At 39.7% G+C, this 22,679-nt stretch overlaps 1 protein-coding gene and 1 long non-coding RNA gene across 3 annotated transcripts in view; one reads left to right on the top strand and one right to left on the bottom strand.

Annotated features, from left to right (window-relative positions):
• LOC126502699 (uncharacterized) overlaps window positions 1–22,237 on the bottom strand; it is a 39,544-nt gene extending 17,307 nt beyond the window's left edge. The window contains exons 1-2 of the long non-coding RNA XR_007592017.1: window positions 21,317–22,237; window positions 8,636–8,725 (exon numbers count right to left, since the gene is read on the bottom strand). This is a non-coding gene — a long non-coding RNA (uncharacterized lncRNA). The remainder of the gene's footprint in view (window positions 1–8,635; window positions 8,726–21,316) is intronic.
• Cbfb (core-binding factor subunit beta) overlaps window positions 1–22,679 on the top strand; it is a 44,901-nt gene that overhangs the window by 18,026 nt on the left and 4,196 nt on the right. Inside the window, exons 4-5 of one of the 2 annotated variants that reach the window (XM_050143896.1) lie at window positions 4,487–4,603; window positions 10,096–10,191. In XM_050143896.1, coding sequence (XP_049999853.1) covers window positions 4,487–4,603; window positions 10,096–10,191 — 213 coding nt within the window. Of the gene's footprint in view, window positions 1–4,486; window positions 4,604–10,095; window positions 10,223–22,679 lie in introns of both variants that reach the window. The other variant, XM_050143897.1, reaches the window with a different exon arrangement.

The following is a 22,679-nucleotide window of genomic DNA, read 5'->3' as shown; positions in this document are numbered from 1 at the left end:
CCCTCCCCCCTCTCTCTCTCTGTGTCTCTCCCCTCATTTACTGGAAGGAGGAGTACTTATCATCTCATGGTGGTCTGTTATTCTATAGAGTACTTGGAGTCCATCTATGAAGGAGGATTAGCAGAGTTTTTACCGTCATACTGAATTCTTTTTTGCTTTGCGTGCCTCTTTGAAAAGCTAATGAAAGTAATATTCTTTAGAAAAATGCACCTGGATTCAAAAGTAAACTATTTGGAATTTTGCAATTTCTGGTCTTACTGAAATATACATTTAAATTCAAACCTCCTTATGGATTTTCTGAGCTTGGGCATGCAGAAGTGGGTGTAGTCAACAAAGGAGAACTTCGCCCTATGGTTATAATACATGTTCTCGTTTAGTAATGGCTGTTCATCGTCTGCTCTGCATTATTTACGTCTGCCCAAATTGAAAAGTTGGACTTTCTCCAAGTTCTTCATCAGTCCTTATTTCCTGTTTATTCCTCAAGGAATCTCTCTTCCCTTCCTCTAGATTTAAACTCATAGTATTGTTATGGTGGCGCACGCCTTTAATCCCAGCAGAGGCAGAGGCAGGATCTCTGTGAGTTCGAGGCCAGCCTGGTCTACAAGAGCTAGTGCCAGGATAGGCTCCAAAACCACAGAGAAAGAAACCCTGTCTCGAAAATAAATAGATAGATAGATAGATAGATAGATAGATAGATAGATAGATAGATAGATAGATAGATAGATAAATTTTGGCCTTTTCCTGACTTACTTCACTTAGTATAGTAGCTTTAGGGTTCATCTGTGTTATAGAGGCAATTCTTTGATTTTCATTTTTTTTTTTTTGTGTGGGGGGGTTGTTTGTTTTGAGATGGTCATCCTGTGTAGTACAGGCTTACCTTGAGTTTGCAGTGGTCCTTCCTCTTTAGCCTTCTAAGTGCTGGAATTAGAGACATGTGCCATCATGTCCAGCATTCATTTCTTTTTATGTTCGAATAATATACCCTTGTATTAATAATATGGTTGGATGATACAAATATGTTTTTATTGAACTTCTTTGTGGCTTGAATGATGGGGAATTTGAAGCCGTAAGTTAAAAATAAAATGATTTATATAACTTGGATTCAATATGGTATCAAAAATATTGCTGTTTAGATCTTGAGTTAAATTCTAATAAACCAGCTTTTACCTTTTTTTTTTTAATAGTCACTTTTAAATCTGTGAAGTCTTGTTCTGTAGTATTTAGCTTTTGGAAAGATAATCTGCTTTGTTTCTTCTGTGATTGGCTGTATATGTTTACTAGTTTTTAAGGCTTTGTAGAATCCATTTCTATAACATATTTTTTCCCAGGACAATTGAGCTTCATTTGGGGGCATATAAAACCTTTCTTTTCAAAGTTTGAAATAAGGCATCATTTTCAATGAAATAAATGTCTTTGTGTTTAAATGACATTATTGAATTAATATTACAAAATACCAGCTGTTAAGAGACAGCAGTATATTTTCTTCAGACTTTGAGGCCTGGTTTTCATAAATATATAAAAGCAGCAAACATTTACTTTGAAGATTATGCATAAAACTGTTTATTTCAGTGTGATCATTAAATAAATCACCAGGATCATCTAGATGTTATTTTAAATTAGGAGTCCAGACATTATTCTTCATAATGAATGTATCCATTTTTCTAAAGCCATTTAGGAATTTCCCAAAACAGATCCGTGGTGGTCTCCTTTTCATGAAAGATTTATAAAGAAGTAAAAGATGGGCTTTAAAAAACGAATTTCATAAGAGAAATATTTTTAACTATGGATGTTAGTTAATATGAGTAAGCTCAGAAATGGTAGAATCTGAAGTTCTAAAATATATAAACCATTTATGAAGAACACAAATCTGGTTTAAAAGTAACGGGAAAGCCGGGCGGTGGTGGCTACTCCTTTAATCCCAGCACTCGGGAGGCAGAGGCAGGCGAATCTCTGTGAGTTAGAGGCCAGCCTGGTCTACAAGAGCTAGTTCCAGGACAGGAACCAAAAGCTACGGAGAAACCCTGTCTCGGAAAAAAAAAAAAGTAACATGACGTTGACCTTTTTAGCCATGATTGGTATCAGAATTTAGCATAGTGGAGGTTTCGGTAGTGAAATGTCACGCTCTCTGTAAGTGCTGTAAGGAGCGAAATCTTCTTTGGAGGTGTGGTAAGTCAAGTGTTGTTAGGTTTCTCTGGGGTACTGAGTGGGAGGTTAGCATAGTCACTGGACTCAAGGTGCACACCCGATGAGTTAATGTGGCTGGACTTGGGGGTGAGTATGTGTGTTCACCAGCTCAGGAAGACAGAAGCACAGGATCTGGAGTTCAAGGTCACTCTCAGCCTCAGATCAAGTTAGAGGCCAGGCTGGGCCTCTCTTTATGAGACTCTCTCAAAAAAGGATAACTAAATAAATATATTTATAATGTAGAAAGGAATGAGCACTTATCAGAACAAAAGGAAATATGTGGTTAAACGGTTTTAACTACAACTGCAGACTGTTTCCCTTGCTCAAATAGGAGGAAAACTAGAACCTTATGTTTTTGGAGAGCCTTCTTTTTTTTTTATAAGTAGAAATTGATTCTTCGGGTTTATTGAAACATTTATTTTAAAAAAGGTTCTTAGCATAAGGAGAAAAACATAGAAGACTGCTGAATTGAATGAAAAAGAAAGGATAATTTCAGCTTTTCTCTCTTTGTTTTGGTCTGGGTGTTTTTGTTTTGTTTTGTTTTACAGAGTTTCTCTATGTAGCACTGACTGTCCTGGAACTCACTCTGTAGATCAGGCTAGCCCTAGAACTCCCAGATATCTGCCTACCTCTGCCTACTAAGTGCTGGGATTAAAGGCGTGCCAGCTTTTCTCTTAAAATGAGAAACTTTCCTACCACTCTGATGTCCTGTAAGTAATAAAAATGCCAGTTTTGTTCATAAAACACTAGACTGATCCAGTGATGACTTGTTTTGTATATGTAAGTGAAAAACTCACTTTTGAAGATGTGTTTGGTTATTTGGAGTTTTGAAAATTCACTGAAGTTCCACTTCCTCTGAATTTTAAATATCTTATTCAAGGCAGTGAATTATTTAAATTTATGCTTATTTTCATTAAGAAGCCTGTGTTAAGTGAGGTAGAGAAGATATAAAGAAAAGCAGTTTTTTAAAATAGCCAGGATCAATTCAAGGCCAGCCTGGGCTACTGTTTTCGAGAGAGGGTTTCTGTGTAGCCCTGACTGTCCTGGAATTCTAGACCATGCTGGCCTTGAACTCGCAAAGATTTACCTGTGTTTGCCTCTAGAGTGCTGGGAAGCCAGGCCTGGTGTGTGTGAGGTGACTGACTGTAGTCTCAGCATTTAAAGTGGAAGTAGAGTGATTCTGAGTTCACAGTCATTCTGAGATCCATGACAGCTTGACATTAGGGCGGTGAAGACTGTAGGAACTATGATAAATTTCTCTCGGTTCATATCTGTGTCATAATATAATATTTATCTTGAGTAATATTAGTAACCATTCTTTCTGTGTGCATCCTTATTCTTGAGAAAAGTCAGCCAATGTGAGAATTAATGTGACTGAAATCTCAGTTTGAAAATTCTGCTTAAAGTGACTTTTGCTCTAGTGTTACTTATTTACTTGAAAACTTTGGGTGACTTATTTTTAGAGAAGAAAATATAAATCTGTAAAAGTTCAAGTCACCTCAGCGTGTAGGGATGTTGGGATTTTCTGATAGTATTAAAGGTTTATAAGATGTATATATAGTTTTGAATCTAGAAAATCTGAAGTAGCATTTGTTGATACCTTTTTAAACTTCATGCATAGAGTATATTACATATTTTAAATTTTTCAGTGACTTAAGGTGTTACATCATCCCAGAGTATTGTTTTTTTGATTTGGTTTGGTATTTTGAGACACGCTGAGGTGACTTTAATTTAATATATGTACTTTTCCTGTAATTCTTAATTTTATCATCATATATTCTCAGAAAGAAAGCTGCAAGATTGACAAGTAGGCTTAATCCTTTTCATATCTGGGGGCTGCAAAGATAGCTCAGTAGTTAAGAAGACTGGCTATTCTTTCGGGGAACCCAGGCTTGATTTTCATCAACATGGGAGGCTCACAACCATCTGTAACTCCAGTTCTATGGATCCAGCACCTTTTTCTGGCCTCTATAGACACTGTATACACAATGTGCACAGACATACATGCAGGTAAAACACTCATACACACACACACACACACACACACACACACACACTCACACAAAATGCATGTCTGGGACTAGAACTTAGCTGTTAAGAGCACTGTGGTTGCTCTTCCAGAGGGCTTGAGCTCAATTTCCAGCATCCATGTAGCAGCTCACAACCATCTGAAACTATAGTCCTATGGGATCTAATGCCCTCTTCTGGTGTGTAGATGTACGTGTAGACAAAACATCCATATACATTAGGTCTGATGGCTTTTTGTTGGTTTTCAACTGTCTTTTTTTATGTTTTTTTTTAGGTGTACTTGAAGGCTCCCATGATTCTGAATGGTGTATGTGTTATCTGGAAGGGCTGGATTGATCTCCACAGATTGGATGGTATGGGTTGCCTGGAGTTTGATGAGGAGCGAGCCCAGGTAGGGTGATTTCAGGCTTTGTTGGAGATAGTCCTTTTATTTAGCTCCTAATGTGTCTTTGGGGAACTATTTTACCTTATCTTTAGAGTAGTGTGTTTGGGCTTTGGAGGTGATTTAGCAGATAATGGGCACTTGCTGCCTTGCCTGAGGACCTGAGTTTGGTCTCTAGGACCCACGTGGTAGAGAGAACCAACTCCTAAAAGCTGTCCCCTGACCTCCATACACAGGCTATAATAGGTGTGTGCCCATATACACAAACACACCCACAAAACAAATAAAATATAATAAAAATTTTTTAAAAATTAAAGAGTAGTAGTGTCTTAGTTAGGGTTATCATTGCTGTGAATGAAGTACCACTACCCAAAGTTGGGGGGAAAGGGTTTGTTTGGTACCACCCACAATGAACTGGGTACCACCCATCATCATCAATTAAGAAATGCCCTGAATGCTTATCTACAACCTGATTCCAAGGAGAGATTTCCTCCTCTCTGATGAGTCTAGCTTGTGTCAAGTTGACCCAAAACTAGTCAGACAGGAGTATGGTTTTGCTTTTGTTTATTTTGAGATAATGTAGTGTCTGTATAGCCCTGGCTGGTCTGTAAGTCAGTGTATAGATCAGGCTGACTTGATACCACATGATAATTCTCCTACTTTTACCTACCTCTGTCTCTTGAATACTAGAATTACAGGTGTGCATCACTGTGCCTTCGTTTTCAAATTTTTCTTTTCCTTTTTTTTTTGAAAAGGATCTCAAGGTCATTCATGTTTATGTCAAATTCAGTATGATGTAGAGGCTGGTTTTAAACTCCTGGTCCACCTACCTCTCCACACTTGCTGGAATTATAGCTATGAATCTCCACAACTGGCTCCTTATGTCTTATATACTTCCTGCTACTGGAGAGACACATGAATACCTGTTTGTGTTCCAGCAACCAAATAAAAAGCCAAGCATGACCCATGTAGTCCTGTAACCCCAGCACTGGGAGAAAGGAATGTTAGAGACAGGAGGATTGCCAGGGTTTGTGGCTGCTATCCTAGTATATAGGCTGGTGACAGATCTTGTCTTGGTGGAGCAAGATGAAGAGTGGTTGAATCAGCTACCCAACATTCTGTTCTTTTCTGGCCTTCATGAATGTACATACATACACCATAGTCAGACACATATACATATGTATTCCCTGTCTCTGTCTCATTTCCTCTTGAGAAAGGGTCTCTCTGTAGTCCTTGCTAGAACTCCCTATGTTGACCAGTCTGGCCTCAAACTCAGAGACCCACCTCAGTAATTTTAAATTCCAGAAATTCTATGTGACTTTTCTTTTTTAAAATTTAGCCTTCTTTAAATTTAGCCTGAAGAATCACTGTCATGCTCTCTCTCTTTTGGTTTTTTGAGACAGTTTCTCTGTACAGCCCTGACTATCCTGGAATTTACACTGTGCGCCATACTGGCCTTGAATTCAGGTCTGCTTGATTCTGCCTCCTGAGTGTTGGAATTAAAGGCATGTGCCGCCACCATCTGGTTGGCATGACTTCTTTTAATCTGTTTTTATTTTTCATGTGCATAAATATATGCGTGTTTATGTTACATCGGTGTGGCTGCATATTATGTGTCTGAATGTGGAGGCTAGAGGTCAGTAATAGAGACTTTCCTCCATTGTTCTCTACCTTATTTTTTGGGATGTTGTCTCATAAAACCTGAAATCCACCAATTTGGATAGATTTGCTAGCCAATGAACTTCAGGCATCGACCTGTCTCCACCTCCCTGAAGCTAAAATTACAGATGTGCTATGGTATGCCCAACTACATATGGCTCAGGGTCCTCATGCTTACACAGCAAGTACTTTACCTGCTGAGCCCTTTTTCTAGCCTCTTTTGTGTGTGTATGTGTGGGGGTTGTTTTGTTGTTTTATGTGTAGGGATATTTTGCCTGTGTGTATATCTGTGCACTATATGTCATGTGCTCACAGAGACCAGAAGAGGGCATCACATTCCTGGGACTGCAGTTTACAGATGTTTGTGAGCTGCTGTGTGGACTCTGGGAATCAAACCTGGGTCTTTTGGAAGAGCAGCCGGTGCTCTCTGTCATCTCTCTATCCCTGATTTGTTGTTTCTGAAGACTCCTGATATTGTTCAGGCTGGTATCTTAACTCCAAACCTCAGCTTCCCACATGGTGGGTTACAGGTACAGGCCATGATGGCCCACTCCAACTTTGTTATGTTGGCCCCATGTGGCTGCTTTATACATGTTTTCACATAGTCCGTGGATTATTAAGTTAGTGTGACACACAGCCCAGGAGACTCGATAAAGTTACCAGTCCCTAACCATTACTCTCTTTTCATGGGTGAGCAGGTAATTTTATTAGTAGGTAGTATCCTTAAAAGGGAAATGCTAAAGGACCAGAATGACACTGGTAATACCTATCAGCTTTCCTATTTTACCATTTGCTAAGAGTGAGAGTTCTGCTCACTGCACACGCATCTCACTTTTCACCAGAAAAGACCATGACAGAAGTTGGAGCTAGGAAATAGAGGACTCTCAAGTTTTTCCTAGCTCATTGTTCTGCAGCAGTTAGTAATACTTCTCAGTCATTTCATGGGGAAAGTTTATACCCATTTCTAGAGTACACAGTATCTCATAAACAACTTTGTGAGGGAATTAGCTCACAGCTCATACACTCTCATTTTATCCTCCTAGTTCCCTCTGTTGTACATAATCACAGTTAATAACTATGTTGATTTGTTAATTAGGTTGTTTGTTTGTTTGCCACCAACCCCAGCAGCTATATGGGGGAAAACAGTATTGCCTCATTTTATGTTCATGGTACTAAGCACAATGGCCTGCCCATAATAAAAGCTAAGTAAATGTTTGTGAAATAAATGAAAAAGTGAATAAGGGATAGTGAGATGGCATAGGGTAAAAGCATTTGTCACCAGGCCTGATGATCTGAGTTAGATCTGCAAGCCACACGTGGTGGGAGGAGAGAACCAAATCCTGCAGGTTGTTCTCTATCCTCTGTATCTAAGCTGCAGTGTGTGCACATGCACTAAATGTAATAAAAAATGAGCAAATAAATGAACAGAACAGAAGGAATACCTTGTCATTAGTGGGTATGTCCCAGTTGATACCTCACTGGTAATAGAATGACCTTGGGAATGGACAGCATTCTTTTCTAGGTACCTCAGGCTTTATAGAATAATCTGAAAAGTATAGTAGATAGGCAGTGTACAATAATACACAGTAGGCTCAGGGGCCTCGCTCTTCAGAGAGATATAGGAACATGAAGTGATTCTCACAGAATGGAAGCACTCAGTCATAATTCCCATATGCGATAAGGACAAGCTGGACTGCTCAAATTATAGGGGCATTAATTTGTTGTGTCATAGCAGCAAGATCTTCTCCATTATCCTCCAAAGGATCAAGGGCAGAGCAGAGGAAATCCTAGCAGAGACCCAGTGCAGATTCAGAGCTAACTGGAACACAGTTGATCAGGTCTTCACTTTGAGGCAACTGGCACAAAAATATAAAGAATTTGGAAAAGACTTATATGTCTGTTACATCAACTTCAGGAAGGCATTCGATAGCATTTGGAGGAAAGGACTTTGGGAAACAATGAGGTTCTACAGGTCCCCAGAGAAAATCATAAGAATACTAGAAAATACCTATAAAGATACCTTTGCATCAGTCGAAGTTTGTGGAGAACTAAGTGATCAGTTTTAGACAGTGGTGCGAGTGTTGCAGGGATGTGTCCTCTCTCTACTACTCTCTAATATATCCCTGGAATTAACAATAGCAACAGCCATGGAAGATGAGAGAGGCGTGCAGATGGGTGGTGTGCGAATCAATAACGAGTTTTGCCAGTGATACAGCACTACTTGCTCAAAGTCCAAATGAGCTTCAGGCCTTGGAAAATAGAGAAGAATTAGACAGTGCAAATAAAAATTATTTTTTTGTTGTTCTTTGGTTGGTTGGTTGATTGATTGGTTTTTTGAGACGGAATTTCTCGGTGTAACAGTTCTGGCTATCTGGAACTCACCATGTAATCCAGTGTGGTCTCGAACTCACAGATCCACCTGCCTCTGCCTCCCGAGTGCTGGGATTGAAGTTGTGTGCCACTGCGGCCTGACTGAAAATTATAAATATTTTTTTTAATATTTATTTATTTATTATGGATACATATTCTGTTTGCATATATGCCTGATAGAAGAGGACACTAGACCTCATTACAGATGGTTGTGAGCCACCATGTGGTTGCTGGGAATCGAACTCGGGTCCTTTGGAAGAGCACGCAATGCTCTTAACCGCTGAGCCATCTCTCCAGCCCCCGAAAATTATAAATATTAATCTTGTTAACAGTGACAAACCACTTATTGCACACAGAAAGCTCTTTAGCGTACTCGGGCCTGGAATAGCAATTACTATATTTTAGAGGCCCAGATCCTTTCCTTCCTGTCGCTGCAAACCTGCTCCTCTAGCCTCCCATTTGCCAGATAGCGAGGTCTCTGATGTTGTATCAGTTCTCAGGAAGGAAGAATGGTGAAATTTCTTTTATATAGAATTCTTGGAAACTTCATTAGATGACTTGTGCTATTATCTCATTGGCAGAAGTCACATGACCAACCTTTGTACTGATTCTAAGAAAATGAATATTGATGGCTTTTTTTGGTATTGCTCTGGATCTTTTAGATTCTGCCAATATACCATCAAAAATATAATATACTAAGTGGTATGTGACTGGCAAAAGTTGAACATTTTTTGCTGAAGAGTGTAGGCAGTGAGGGAGCTTTTAAGGTGAGGAGTCGTGATCACCTTGTGCTTTAGATACACTTGGCTGGCAGAGAGAGAGGAGAGGGGTGCAATACAGAATAGAACAGGAGTAGTCTTTGGGAGGCCTACCTAGACAAAACTCTTCGAGTTCTAAATTAGGAAAACGTTTATAGAAATGAAGGGAAGACTAAAGGGTCCACTAAGAAGCAAATGCCAATTCCGTCTGTGGAGGTAAGAAAAAGGGTTACAGGTCAAAGATGGTTCAGATTCCTTGAATATGGTGGCAAATGTCCATAATTTCAGCACTGGAGAGGCTAAAGCAGAAAGATTATGTTTCAGAACAGCCAAGGGTATAATGAGATCCTGACTACAAAATAAAGTAAAAGTACCTCTGAAATTAGGATGGGGGTTAGTATTTTGAGAATTACTCTTCAGTTGGTTTCCTTTAAAAAAAAAAAAAATCCATAGGGGCTGGAGAGATGGCTCAGTGGTTAAGAGCATTGCCTGCTCTTCCAAAGGTCCTGAGTTCAATTCCCGGCAACCACATGGTGGCTCACAACCATCTGTAATGAGGTCTGGTGCCCTCTTCTGGCCTGCAGACATACACACAGACAGAATATTGTATACATAACAAATAAATATTTAAAAAAAAAAGACAAAAAAATCCATAAATTTTATTTTTTTTTACATAAATAAAAATTAAAATAATTATTTCATGTACCCTGACAGCAGGAAGATGCATTAGCACAACAGGCCTTCGAAGAGGCTCGAAGAAGAACTCGTGAATTTGAGGATAGAGACAGGTCTCACCGGGAGGAAATGGAGGTGAGAGTTTCACAGCTGCTGGCAGTAACTGGTTAGTACTTTCCCCAAACTCTCAGGCTATATTTGTGATATTTATGCATAATGTTTTTTTAATGGTTTAATTTTGTCTTTTATTTTTAAAAATTATATTCTTGCTTGAATTTATTATGTGCAATTGCTGTAAAAATGTAATTATTCTAATCTTAAGGTTGTGTATTGATTTCTTATTGATCTTCACAAAAATAACAAGGTGTATTTTCTTTTCATTCATTGATTTAAGTACCTTTGTTCAGTCTGTTGCTGCCTACAGTTTCTAAGCACTGCGATCACAGTTGTGTGCGTCACACACTTCTTTGTAAAGGTGCCTCTTGTTGATAGTAGTTTGTTATCAACACGTAATTTAAAACATTACTAAAACCTCTTGGAGCTTAATACTAGTTTCTGCTTTTCTATACTATTTTTCTTTGTTTTGAAAATTACCAAGATAGGTTTTTTTTGTCTATTTTGTCATGGTGCTGGGCGTTTCACCCTGGACCTGAGGAGAGCTGGGCAAGATGCTTTATCATGTGATCCACATTCCCAGTCCATCATTTTGAAATAGAATAGACTTTGTCGTTTGTGTGACCCTTTAGAGGCAGCTTAATATTTTCAAAATACTTTAAGAATGGAGTTAACAGAATACACACACACACACACTTAGGGACTGGAGAAGTAGCTCGGAAGTTAAGAGCACTTGCTGCTCTTGAAGAGTATCCTGGTTTGGTTCCCAGTACCCATGTGGCAGCTCATGACTGTCTGTAACTCCAGTTCCAGAGGATCCAGTGCTCTTTTCTAATCTCAGACACACACACATACATACAAACATACATGTAGGCAAAGCACTAATCAGAAGCTTTTGGAGCCTGTCCTAGAACTAGCTCTTGTAGACCAGGTTGGCCTCAAACTCACAGAGATCCACCTGCTTCTGCCTCCCGAGTGCTGGGATTAAAGGCTTGTGCCACCAGCACCCGGCTCTAACTATTTTAAAAGTAAAACTTGTATGTCACAACAATCTCCTGTGTGTGATGTCTGGTTATAACCTCACTGTCCTCAAAAGTAACCATTACCTCAGTTTTTATAGTAACTCCTTCCTTCTGTTTCGGTATAGTGTTAGTATCTATGAGTTTAATCTACCTATATAAAATTCTTTCCTGATTTAACTAGACTTCAGTTAGAAATGTTAATATTTAACAGATACACTCTTAGGAAATACAAAATCTCTGTCTCCTTCTGCCTGCCTCCCTCCCCACCTCCCACTCTTCCCAGAGCTAGAGGTCAAGCTCCCCCGCCCAAGAAATGAAAACTTTTAAAAAGCAAGGAAAGCTGACCAATGGTAATGGGTCATGTCACTAAAGTTGTCCTGAACCTGCACTGCAGAATTTGACTGGCTTTAAGGGGTTAGAGGGTGAGAGAGGTGGCTCTGCCTTTAAGAAGACTGGCTGCTCTTGCATAGGACCTGAGTTCAATTCTCAGAACCCACATGGCAGTTCACAACTGCCTACGAGGTCCAAAACTCTCTTACCTCTGTGGATTTCTGTACACGTGTGGTGCACAGGCATACAATCAGGCACACACACATAAATTTAAAAATATAAAAATAGCTGGATGTAGTGGCACACACCTTTAATCCCAGCACTTGAGAAGCAGAGGCATGAGAATCTCTTGAGTTCAAGACCAGCCTGGTGTACAAAGCAAGTTTCAAGACAGCCAAAGCCGTTACACAGAGAAACCCTGTTTTGGATATATTTAACAAATAGTTTAATAATAGTTTAAAGTGAGAGAGACTAAAGCAAATTTGGGTTACCAGCAGCCAACCACCTAAAAGTCTAAGGGGACTTGATGGCCTTTCTGTAACCCTAGCAACTGAAAGACAGATGGAATTTGGGGCAAGCTGGCTATTTAGAATAACCAAATTAGTGAACTACAGGTTAGTAGTAGACCCAGCTTCAGCAATAAGATGAAAAGTGACCAAGAAAGATAACTGATAACAGATGTGCACAGTATTGAGTGCATGCACACGCATACACAAAGTATTGAAAATAGAATTACGTCTACTGGAGTAATTTGAGGGCATTGAAAATCCATATTATGAAGCTGAGATTATGATGCTGAGCATGGTATAGCTCAACTATAGTTTCAGAGTTCAAGATGCTGAACAGGAGAATGGCCACAGTTCCAGGCCGGCTAGGGCTGTATAGCAGTCTCAAACGAGAAAGGGAAGAGGGCTAGAGCACTGTTTACTCTTCTAGAAGACCTCGGTTCAATCCAGGAGTCCTGTGACATGACAGCTCACAGCCATCTGTAACCAAGAGCATCAGACACCAAAGTGGTACACATAGATGTGTGCAAAACACCCATGTGCATAAAATAATGCATTTTTAAAAGTCATTTTTATTACTTAAGGTAGTCAGATTTGTAGGTGTAAAGTAAAATGGTAGTGACTCTTTTAATGGGTATAGAGTTTAAGTTTTGCAAGATAAAAAGTTCTAGACATTTGTTGCACATCAGTATAGATGTTCATGAAAATGGTTAAGATGCTATATGTATTTTAACACAATTTAATTTTGTTTCTGCTTTTTTGAAATGAAAGTCTCACTGTATATCCCTAGCTCTGTAGACTAGAAGCTCCTGCCTCTGCCTGCGGAGTGCTGGGATTAAATGCATGCATCACCACCACCTGACTGCAATTTAATTTTTTTAATGTTTTTGTTTTTTTAGTTTTTCAAGGCAGGGCTTCTCTGTAGCTTTGGAGTCTGTCCTGGAACTAGCTCTTATAGACTAAGCTGGCCTCGAACTCACAGAAATCTGCCTGCCTCTGTCTCCAGAGTGCTGGGATTAAAAATGTGAGCCACCACCCAGTTGAATTTTTTGTTTTGTTTTGTTTTTAACTCAATGTTGAGTAATATAGAAAAAATTTCAAGCACAGAAACTACTTTATATACTGTGATTTAGAGTATGACACAGGGAGGGAGTAGTGCGTGTGTATCCACAAAAAACAGTACTTACAAACCCAGGCTCTGGAGCAAAAAGGAGAGTTCTGACTCTGTCACTAACTTTGCTACCTGCGATAGTGTACTTCACCTTTCTAGGATGAGTTTCTTCATGTATAAAGGGTGTTTAATAATACAGTATCTCAGATATCTAAGAGTCGTGGTGATGGTTAAGTGGACTAATTACATGTGAAATCACCGTTAGAGTGTATGTCACTAAGTTAATATCAACTGCTATCATTCCTTTTCTGTGTTACCATGTTGTATCTGTTTTAGAATAATTCTAAAATTAATATCAAGCCTATTCAGTGGTTACTTTGTGGAGTTAAGTAAGATTCAATGTCTTTTAATGATTGATAATTCCTTTGTTGAGTTAGTTTACCTAGAGGACTGAGTCTATGAGTCTATCCCTTGAAATTTAGCCAGGATAGTATCGAGGGATAGAGACAGACAGACAGACAGACACAAATACCTGGGGATATTTTATGTGCGAGCGTGTATTTGGAGCTTTTACAATTGTTTTGTTGTTGTTGTTTTTTTTTTAAGATGTGGTTGTTTTGTGTAGCCCTGATTGTTCTGGAACTTACTCTGTAAACCAGACTGTCCTGGAACTGAGGTATCTGCCTGCCTCTACCTCCTGAGTGCTTGGATTAAAGGTGTACAGCACCACCACCACCACCCAGAGTACAATTCCTGATATTTTACATTTCTTACCATTTTGCTTGTCGTACTCTGTGAAATGTGCTTTTTACCCCTTCATCAAGGGACAGCTTGTTGTGTTAGACCCTTGTCAAGCATACCTAATCAGCTTCTGCTTTGTAGTTTCCACCACACGTAATTTCTTTCCCCCTTATTTTCACTTTCTGCCTCCCTCCTGATGGGCACCACTTGTCATCCTCCTTCCTCTTGTCCCTCTTACCTTATTTTCCCTTTCTGTGGTATGTGTGCTTTGGATTTTAGTTTGTTTGTTTTTACACAGGGTCTCATCTAGCACAAGCCAGCTGAGCTAGATGAACTCACTGTATAAACAGAATCAAAGTCGAATTATTGATCCTTCTGATTCCAGCTCCCAAGTGCTAGGAGTAGAAGCATGTGTTGCCCCTCCCACCCACCTCTTCTTATTTCTGTTAAAGTATTTATTGAACCATATGTTGAAACAACTATAAATCTATATCTGTCCTTCCCTTCGGTGAGATTTTATAAAATGAAGCCTTTGTGTCCCCTGAGTTGTCTACCACATGTTTATGTTTTATATTTACTTGGTAAATAAACATCTTCCAAACAGTTCTGTCCTACCCGCTTGAGAGCTAAGGTATTTTGTTTTTGTTTTGTTTTGTTTTCAGCAAAGACTCTCTATGTAGTTCTGGCTGTCTTGGAACTCACTGTGTAAACCAGGCTAACTTCAAATTCACAGAGATCTGTCTGCCTCTGTCTCTAGGGCACTAGGATTAAAAGCATGTGTCACCACTCCTGGCTTCTGCAAAGATTTTTAATAAAGATACTTAAATATGTTGGTTTATGTTAATTGGTTAAATAGTAGCCTACGTTGTGCTGGACTTTTCAGTAGACACATACCTTTGCACATCTTTAAGTCTTGGTAGAAAATGAATATAAAAGCCAGTAATTGCAGTGTCTTACTTTACATAAAAGCATTTCAAAGGAAAGTGGTGGCAGTATAGGAGAGAGAGTAGTAAGTCAGTCTCTGCTTGGGAACTTCACAGAATACGCTTGGAGAGATTCAAAAGGAGAATGTGTTTGCCAGGTAGTCAGATTGGGGAAGGCTTTCCTGACAGGAAGACTTTACAAAGGAATGAATTTGCCAGGACAGAGAGTGGTCAATCTTTCTGCAGTAAATGAATATGGTTGAAGAAACAACTGAGAATTAATGGCACAGTTACTTAGGAAGCTTTCATATACTTCTTGGGTTCAATTATTGTATAAAGTGTTTATTTATGACATGTCTCACTGTGTAGCCCTGGCTGACCTAGACCCCCTTGCCAGAGACTGTCTGAGTGCTGGGACTAAATATGTGCCACTGTACCTAACACAAATTATCTTTTAAATATTTTGGTGTTTTTATGTTTGTGCACAAAAGTAAAACCTGTTGGCAGAGGTACCAAGTAATTTGTCATTCAGATAGAATATCCCATTATTGAGTCAGCAGTTGAAAGCCTGAGCTCTGTAGTTAGACCCAGTTCACATTCCTGCTCAGTCACTTGCCAGTCTCTCTTAAGCTTCAGTTTTATCACAGAAATTGTCACAATTCAATGAGAACCATTTAGAAAACACTAATGTGGTGCTCAGCCCGTGTGTTCTGAAAGAATAATAGCGCTAAAGTGCTTCCTTAGTGCTAAAAGCTCTGCCGGTGCTGGCTCCAGTTAATTGAATTCTCTGGCTGATGGAGCATCCTTTTAGTTCTCTAAAGTGTATTAGACACTAAAGCATTACGACCTAGCAGACAGGGAAAACAGCTGAATTGTCATCAATGATTTAAGATCCACTAGTCCAGTGGTTTCCAACCTGTGGGCCTCGACCCCTTGAGAAATGACCTTTCATAGGGGTAGCACACCATAGCCTACATATCAGATATTTACATCTTGATTCATAACAATAGCAAAATTACAGTTATGAAATAGCAGTGAAAAGAATTTTATGAGGAACTGTATTAAAGGGCCATTGCATTACGAAGGTTGAGAACCACTGCTCTAGTCCTTTATAGCAATAATTTGAAATATTAGTTCTTTTAGAAGGCAGTCATCTAAAAACAGTGGGCTGGAATCTGTCGCCAGAGTATGCACTGGCAACTGAGGGGGTTATGGTCTGTGTGTCTTATGGTGCTTTGTGTGTGTTTTGCCATTCCTGTTTTACTAGTGAGTACTTCCTAATAACTTGCTTTCTTGACTGTTTACCTCTTTTAAAACAACAACAGTGGCTGAGCAGTGGTGGCGTTCACCTTAAATCCCGGCACTTGGGAGATAGAGGCAAGCAGATTTCTGTGCGTGCGTTCGAGGATAGCCTGGTCTACAAATTGAGTTCCAGGACACCTAGGACTGTTAAACAAAGAAACCCTGTCTTGAAAAATCAAAAAAAAAAAAACAAAAACAAAAACAAAAAGCCCCAACAACAGCAGTGAAGCCAGGCCATGGTGGTGCACGCCTTTGATCCCAGCACTTGGATGCAGAGGCTAGCAGATCTCCATGAGTTCAAGGCCAGCCTGGTCTATAAAAGTGAATTCCGGGACAGCCAGGACTATTACACAGAGAAACCTTGTCTCGAGGGGGAAAAAAACTGAAAGAAAACATTTCCTCCCTATAATTTAAGCATCTTTGGGGCTGGGTGTGGTTGCCTGCTTTGGAGGTAGAGAGGCAGATAGATGGATATCTGCAGTTTGAGGCCAACTTACTCCACATAGCAAGTTCCGGGTCATCCAGGACTACCTAGTGAGACCCTTCTCAAAACACACACAGGGACAGACACAATCACATATCTTTGGGATTTAAATATCATCTAATTCATTCTTATAACAGTTTGTAAAAATAAAACTCCTAGAAAAATGGCATACTGTCTTTCAAATAATTTACTTCTAGAAGAAAAGGCAAGGAATTAAGCCATAGTCTTCTAACCAGGGCATCTGTGCAATATAGCAATAGGAAATAAAGATGATGAAGCTGAAAAATAAAATCTGCCAGGGGACATTAGAAATCATTTTCCCTGAAATAGAAAAGGCTGAGGCAGAGAAGAATAATATTGGTTCTAGTGGGTGGTCCTGCTGCCGACTGGAAATGAGGGCCAGGGAGCAGTGGTAACTCGTGGGTGGCACTGAGTAATGATCTTTGGAAAGCCTGAAGTATTTGGCAGCACTGAAGCTTAGGGGTGTCCACCACTGTTTGAATAACCTGAAATCTCTAGCCTTGCCATACTAAAGTTGTACTGACACTGCTCATGAACATTAATACGTAGGTAAAGTTAACATTCTGTTGGTGGAAAATGGAACTTCAAGTGGTTGGCTTAAGGCTTTTCAGTTTTCACTGATGTCTTAATCTGAAATCCTCGTACATGCATCTAGTTTGACACCTGTAAACTGTTGTTTTCTGTACATCATTCAGAGTAGGATTTAATATTTCTTTGTGTTGTTGTTTTGTGGGGATTTTTTTCCACCTTTAATGTTCGTTTGGGTTTTTTTGTTTTGTTTTGTTTTTGGTTTGTTTTCTTTTTTGTTTTGTTTCTCTCCACCCCAAGGCAGGGTTTCTCTGTGTTGCTTTGGAGCCTGTCCTGGAACTAACTAGCTCTTGTAGACCAGGCTGGCCTCGAACTCACAAGAGATCCGCCTGCCTCTGCCTCCCAAGTGCTGGAATTAAAGTCGTGTGCCATCACTGCCTGGCTTGTTTCGTTTTTTGAGACAGGATTTCTCTGTGTAGCCCTGACTGTCCTGAAATTCACTATATGTAGACCAGACTGGCCTCAAACTCACAAACAGTACTCTGCCTCCCGAGTGCTGGGATCAAAGGTGTGCACCACCACTGCCTGACTTTTTTCTGTCTTTTTAGGACAAAGCTTCCACTAGTACAGTATTTTGTCTTCCTTTTAATTGACTTGGCAAATTAAAAATGAACTGGCAAAAAATATTTTAGAAGCCTTAACCATATATTATTAAATAATCTTAAAATAAAATGAGATACTAATAGTATAGAATATTATGTATAATACCCTATAAGTATTTTTAAGATGAATATGTTTGTTTGAACATGCAGAGTAGGTGACATAAGAAACTGAAACTGGAAACTATACGGGGGGGGGGGGGGGGGGGGGGGGGGAAAAAGGGGGGGGTTTGGGGGGGGGGGGGGGGGGGGGGGGGGGGGGGGGGGGGGGATAGGTGGCAAAATGGATGGCTATTGGGACTGGAGAGATGGTTTGGGATTTAAAGCACAGATTGCTCTTCCAGAGGACTCAAATTCAGTTCCCAACAACTTCCAGCACCTGGGTATCTGACATGTTCTACTGGCTTCCATGGATACCTGCACATACATGCGCATACCTATAAATAAGTCATAGGGAGCTGGAAGGAGATGGCTCAGCAGTTAAGAATGCTAACTATTCTTTGAGTTTGATTCTCAGGACCCATGTTAGCTGCTCATATCAACTGCCTCTTAACTCCAGAGCCATTGGTATCTGATGCTTCTGACCTTCTGGGAACCTGCACTAATGTCCACAAACTCACTCAAAGACACACACACACATATATAATGTATATAATATTCTGTTTGTGTGTGTGCCTGCAGGCCAGAAGAGGGCACCAGATCTCATTACAGATGGTTGTGAGCCACCATGTGGTTGCTAGGAATTGAACTCAGGACCTCTAGAAGAACAGCCAGTGCTCTTAACTGCTGAACCATCTCTCCAGTCTGATATGCATAATTTAAAATAAAATTTTTTTCTAAATGGAGAGCTTAATTTTGACTATATATCCTTAGTACTTTATGAGTCCGGTATCCCAAGTGTCTGTTCCTTATTTAGGAAAGAAAGAAAATTTGATTTTAGGAGCCTGGGGAGATGCAGCAGTTAACAATGTTTACTGCTCTTGCGGAGGACTGGAGTTTCATTGTGGGGGTCAGAGGGCTCATGGCCATCTGTAACTTCAACTGCAGGGTATTTGGCACTACCTTCTGGCCTCCAGAGAAACCAATATGCATGTGTGTGTACAGACACACAGACAAAACATAAAATATATCTTTTTTAAAAAAATAGAAGTTGCTCTTTTAAAACAGAATAATAAAAACTGAAGATTCTTTAATTTGTTGTCTGTATTACTGGCATATAGACTTTCTTTGTTTTGTTTTACTGAGTTGGGAGTAACACTATGTTGCCCAAGTTGGTCTCAGACATTTGATCCTCCTGCCTTAGCCTCCCAAATGCCAACTGGCATTATAGACATATGCCACCACACCTTGTGGTAAACAGGCTACTCTTAAAACAGCAAAAATGTTTTTCATTTGAAATTTTGGATTATGTTCCAATATCTAAAATAGAGAAAAGGTTGCTCCAGTCAAAGCAAGAGTAGAGATTATTGGTCTTCCTCTGGGGCTCCTAGAGTGTTTTCAGGGAGCTAAGAAGATGTGGATTTCTTGAGGACCTTTGGAGTGTAGAATGAGCATACTCTTCTATAGTTGTGACACGCATGATCAAGCAATTCAAAAGAAGGAACTTAGTTGGCCTTATGGTTTCAAAGGGTTAGAGCCCGTGGTAGAACAAAGGCATAGCTGTAGGAACAGCTGAGAGCTCACCTCTTGGTTAGAAAGTAGGAAGCAGAGAGCCTACTCAAAATGGCAGGAATCTTTGGAAACCTTAAAGCCTGTATCCCCAGTGACATACTTCCTCCACCAAGGGCACACCTCCTATCATCCCATTTATCAACTGGAGACCAAGAATTCAGACAATACCCTGTGGGACCCATTCTCATTCAGACCAACTACAGTTTAAAAACCGTTGCATCTGGCTTAAATGGTAGTTCTGTCTCTAGTTGCTGTTTCACTGACAGTTTAAGTTGCTTGTTCTGCTTGATTCTTAATATCTGGTGCTTTGAATGGAGGCTCATGGAATCTAGTATTTGGCTCACAATGTGTCTGGAATGCCAGTTAAGTGGGCTCACTCTAATTTTAAACTGAAACACCAAAGATATGTTGCCAAAGTGTTTCAGATTTTGGCTTTTTAGTGTGGTGGTGATTGTCCTTTCCCAAACAGCCAAAAAAGTAGAACTTTGCCTGGTTCTGCTGACTACAGAAGTAGCAGTTTCCCAGGCTTGTACAGTGCCTGGGAAGTGTTTTTGGTTATAGATGAATTGGAAAAATACCTCCTTTGTCTAGTAGCAGTTGATATATTGTCTTTTGCTAGAGACTACCTTTAGTTTGATTGTCCTCTTGACCTAAGCTAATAGAACACTGTTAGCACATAATTCGGCTACAAGGAACTACAACAGATTTTTCTCCAGCATTGACTAGAAAATGCTTTCATCTGGTTAGATTATAAGTTATTAACAAAAGTTATTTTAATGTCATGGAATGAATTAACAATTACTGGATATTCTAACTTTTAAAGTTTAATTCTTAGCAAACCAGGAAAATTTTGATTGCAAACCATTTGGAAATAAAACAAACAAAAGCTTTATGTGGGTTCTTTTTTTTCTGTTTTTTTCTTTCTTTCTTTTTTTTTTTTTTTTTTTTTTTTTTTTTTTTTTTTTTTTTTTTTTTTTTTTTTTTTTTTTTTGAGACGGTTTCTCTGTATAATGGCCCTAGCTGTCCTGAAACTAGCTGTTGTAGACCAGGCTGGCCTTGAACTCCCAGAGATCCACCCACCTCTGCCTCTTGAGTGCAGGGATGAATGCACCACCACTGCCCGGCTAGTTTTTGCCTTTTTAATGAGTTAGGGGGAAATGTATCAAGTTAGGACTTAAAATTTCTGCTTTGTAGCTGTGAACCTTAACAACAGGAAGAACTAGCTGTGGCTGGAGATACTGTAATTTAATTTTTTCTTAGACTTACTTGCCCTATGAGTGTCTAGCAATCACTAATCCTTGGTTTCAGGTTTATCATCAGTATAATAAAAGTTAAGCCAAATCTCTTATATAGTTTTAGCCAAGTATCAAATATAAAGTGAGTATGAGACATATTATTTATATAGAGAACATACTCAGTCAATTGCAGCTGAATTTTCAATGTTTAAAACATTTTCTATGAAGAGTTTTCCACCTTTGTTTACTGGTTAATAAAAAAATAGTAGTCAAGCAGATCCTCTGGTTTATTTAACTAATCCCTGCTCTTGGCTATTTCTCCACGTCCTAAGTAGTGACTATTTCGTTGCCCTTTTACTTTCATCTTGCAGTGACCTCCTAGAAACTAGATTTGCTATATTTCTGAATGGTGTTGTGTTGTAATATGAGCTGTGGGGCTGCGTCCCCAGCACCCCGGCCACCTGGCTAGCTTATGCCCCGAAATAACAACACACAAACTGTATTCATTTAAACACTGCTTGGCCCATTTCTATCTAGCCTCTTATAGGCTAATTTTCACATATTAATTTAGCCCATTTCTTATCATCTGTGTAGCACCGCTAGGTGCGCTTACTGGGAAGATTCTAGCCTCCGTCCATCCTGGGTCGGAGCTGCCTGGGAGAGAGCAGCCTGGCGTCTCTGCTCCAGAAAGCAGAGCTGTCAAGTCTGAGCTCACTTCCTCTTTCTCCCAGCATTCTGTTCTGTTTACTCCTCCCACCTATGTTTTAACCTATCAGGGCCAAGCAGTTTCTTTATTGCTTAACCAATGAAATCAACAGATTGATATATAACACTCCCACGTCAGTGTTGTACTAAAAAAGTTCTAGGAGGAATGGGAGTAAGAAGGCTGTAACAAAATGTCTAGATTAATTTAAAAACAAACTGTGGACTTGATGCTTAGGGTGAGTTCAGCAAGGATTTCTTTGCTATTGTCTAGTATAGTTTACTACCCATAGAAGAGTTTCCTCTAAAACAGCCAACCTACATTAGAAACGGCCAAGATTCACTTGAGAGGCAGGTGAGTTCTCTATGAGTTTGGGGCCAGCCAAATCTACATAGTGAGACCCTGTTAGAGAGGGGGGTGGGACGACGGAGGGACGGAGAGACAGACTTCTCAAAGAAAGTCCTATGTGTAGAAGCTAGTCACAGGAGCTAAGTCTGTTTCTGTGTGTCTCTGTCAGACAGCCTATTCATCCTCCTTCCATCTCCCAGAGCTCTCGCTGTTCTCTGTTTCAGCTCCTTGTTTGGAGTCCTACCCTTCCCTCCTGCACAGGACCTTATCACATCTTCCTTAGTCCCTTTCTCACAGGTAAATAGAAACTCACAGCACAAGCAAAACAAGTTACTTTTCTTTACTCTTGTTCTCCATGCTTTCTATCAAAACACGATGCTTTAGACAGGTGTCTTTCAGCTGTTCCAACAGAGCCTGGATCAGTACATTAAGTCCAGTTGTTGGTGACTGTCATCCATTTGAAATAATTGTCGTTAATAAAATTTGAAAATAAGCCATGTGGTAGTATTTAACCCCTGCACTCATTTAATCCCAGCACTCGGGAGGCAGAGGCAGGCGGATCCCTGAGTTCCAGGACAGCCAGGGCTATATAGAGAAACCCTGTCTCCAAAGAAAAAGAAAAAAGCTTATCAAATCGAAAGACTAGACTGTTCACAAAAGTACTGTATTGGTAGGTTAGTGATTTATAAATATATAATTCGATTGATTTTTCCTTAGGGTTTCTTCATTGCTCAGCCCCTTTCTGACCTTCATTGACTGAAACCAGATTCCTATATCAGTGTCTGCTTCTGCAGAAGTGACTTGTCTTGTCTTTACAGCACACTTAGCATTGATTGTGGAGCATAAATTGCATTTCTGGTGCATGGGCATCCATAGCTTTTTAATCTCAGCTGGTTGTACAGCATAAGATCGCTTTTTCTCAGGT

Source organism: Alexandromys fortis, unplaced genomic scaffold, assembly GCF_014885135.2.
Source record: "Alexandromys fortis isolate MF-2015 unplaced genomic scaffold, M_Fortis_MF-2015_v1.1 scaffold_1, whole genome shotgun sequence".
NCBI classification, from domain to species: Eukaryota; Metazoa; Chordata; class Mammalia; order Rodentia; family Cricetidae; genus Alexandromys; species Alexandromys fortis.
The sequence above is the reverse complement of the archived record's forward strand: the minus strand, read 5'-3'. Positions and strand labels throughout refer to the sequence as shown.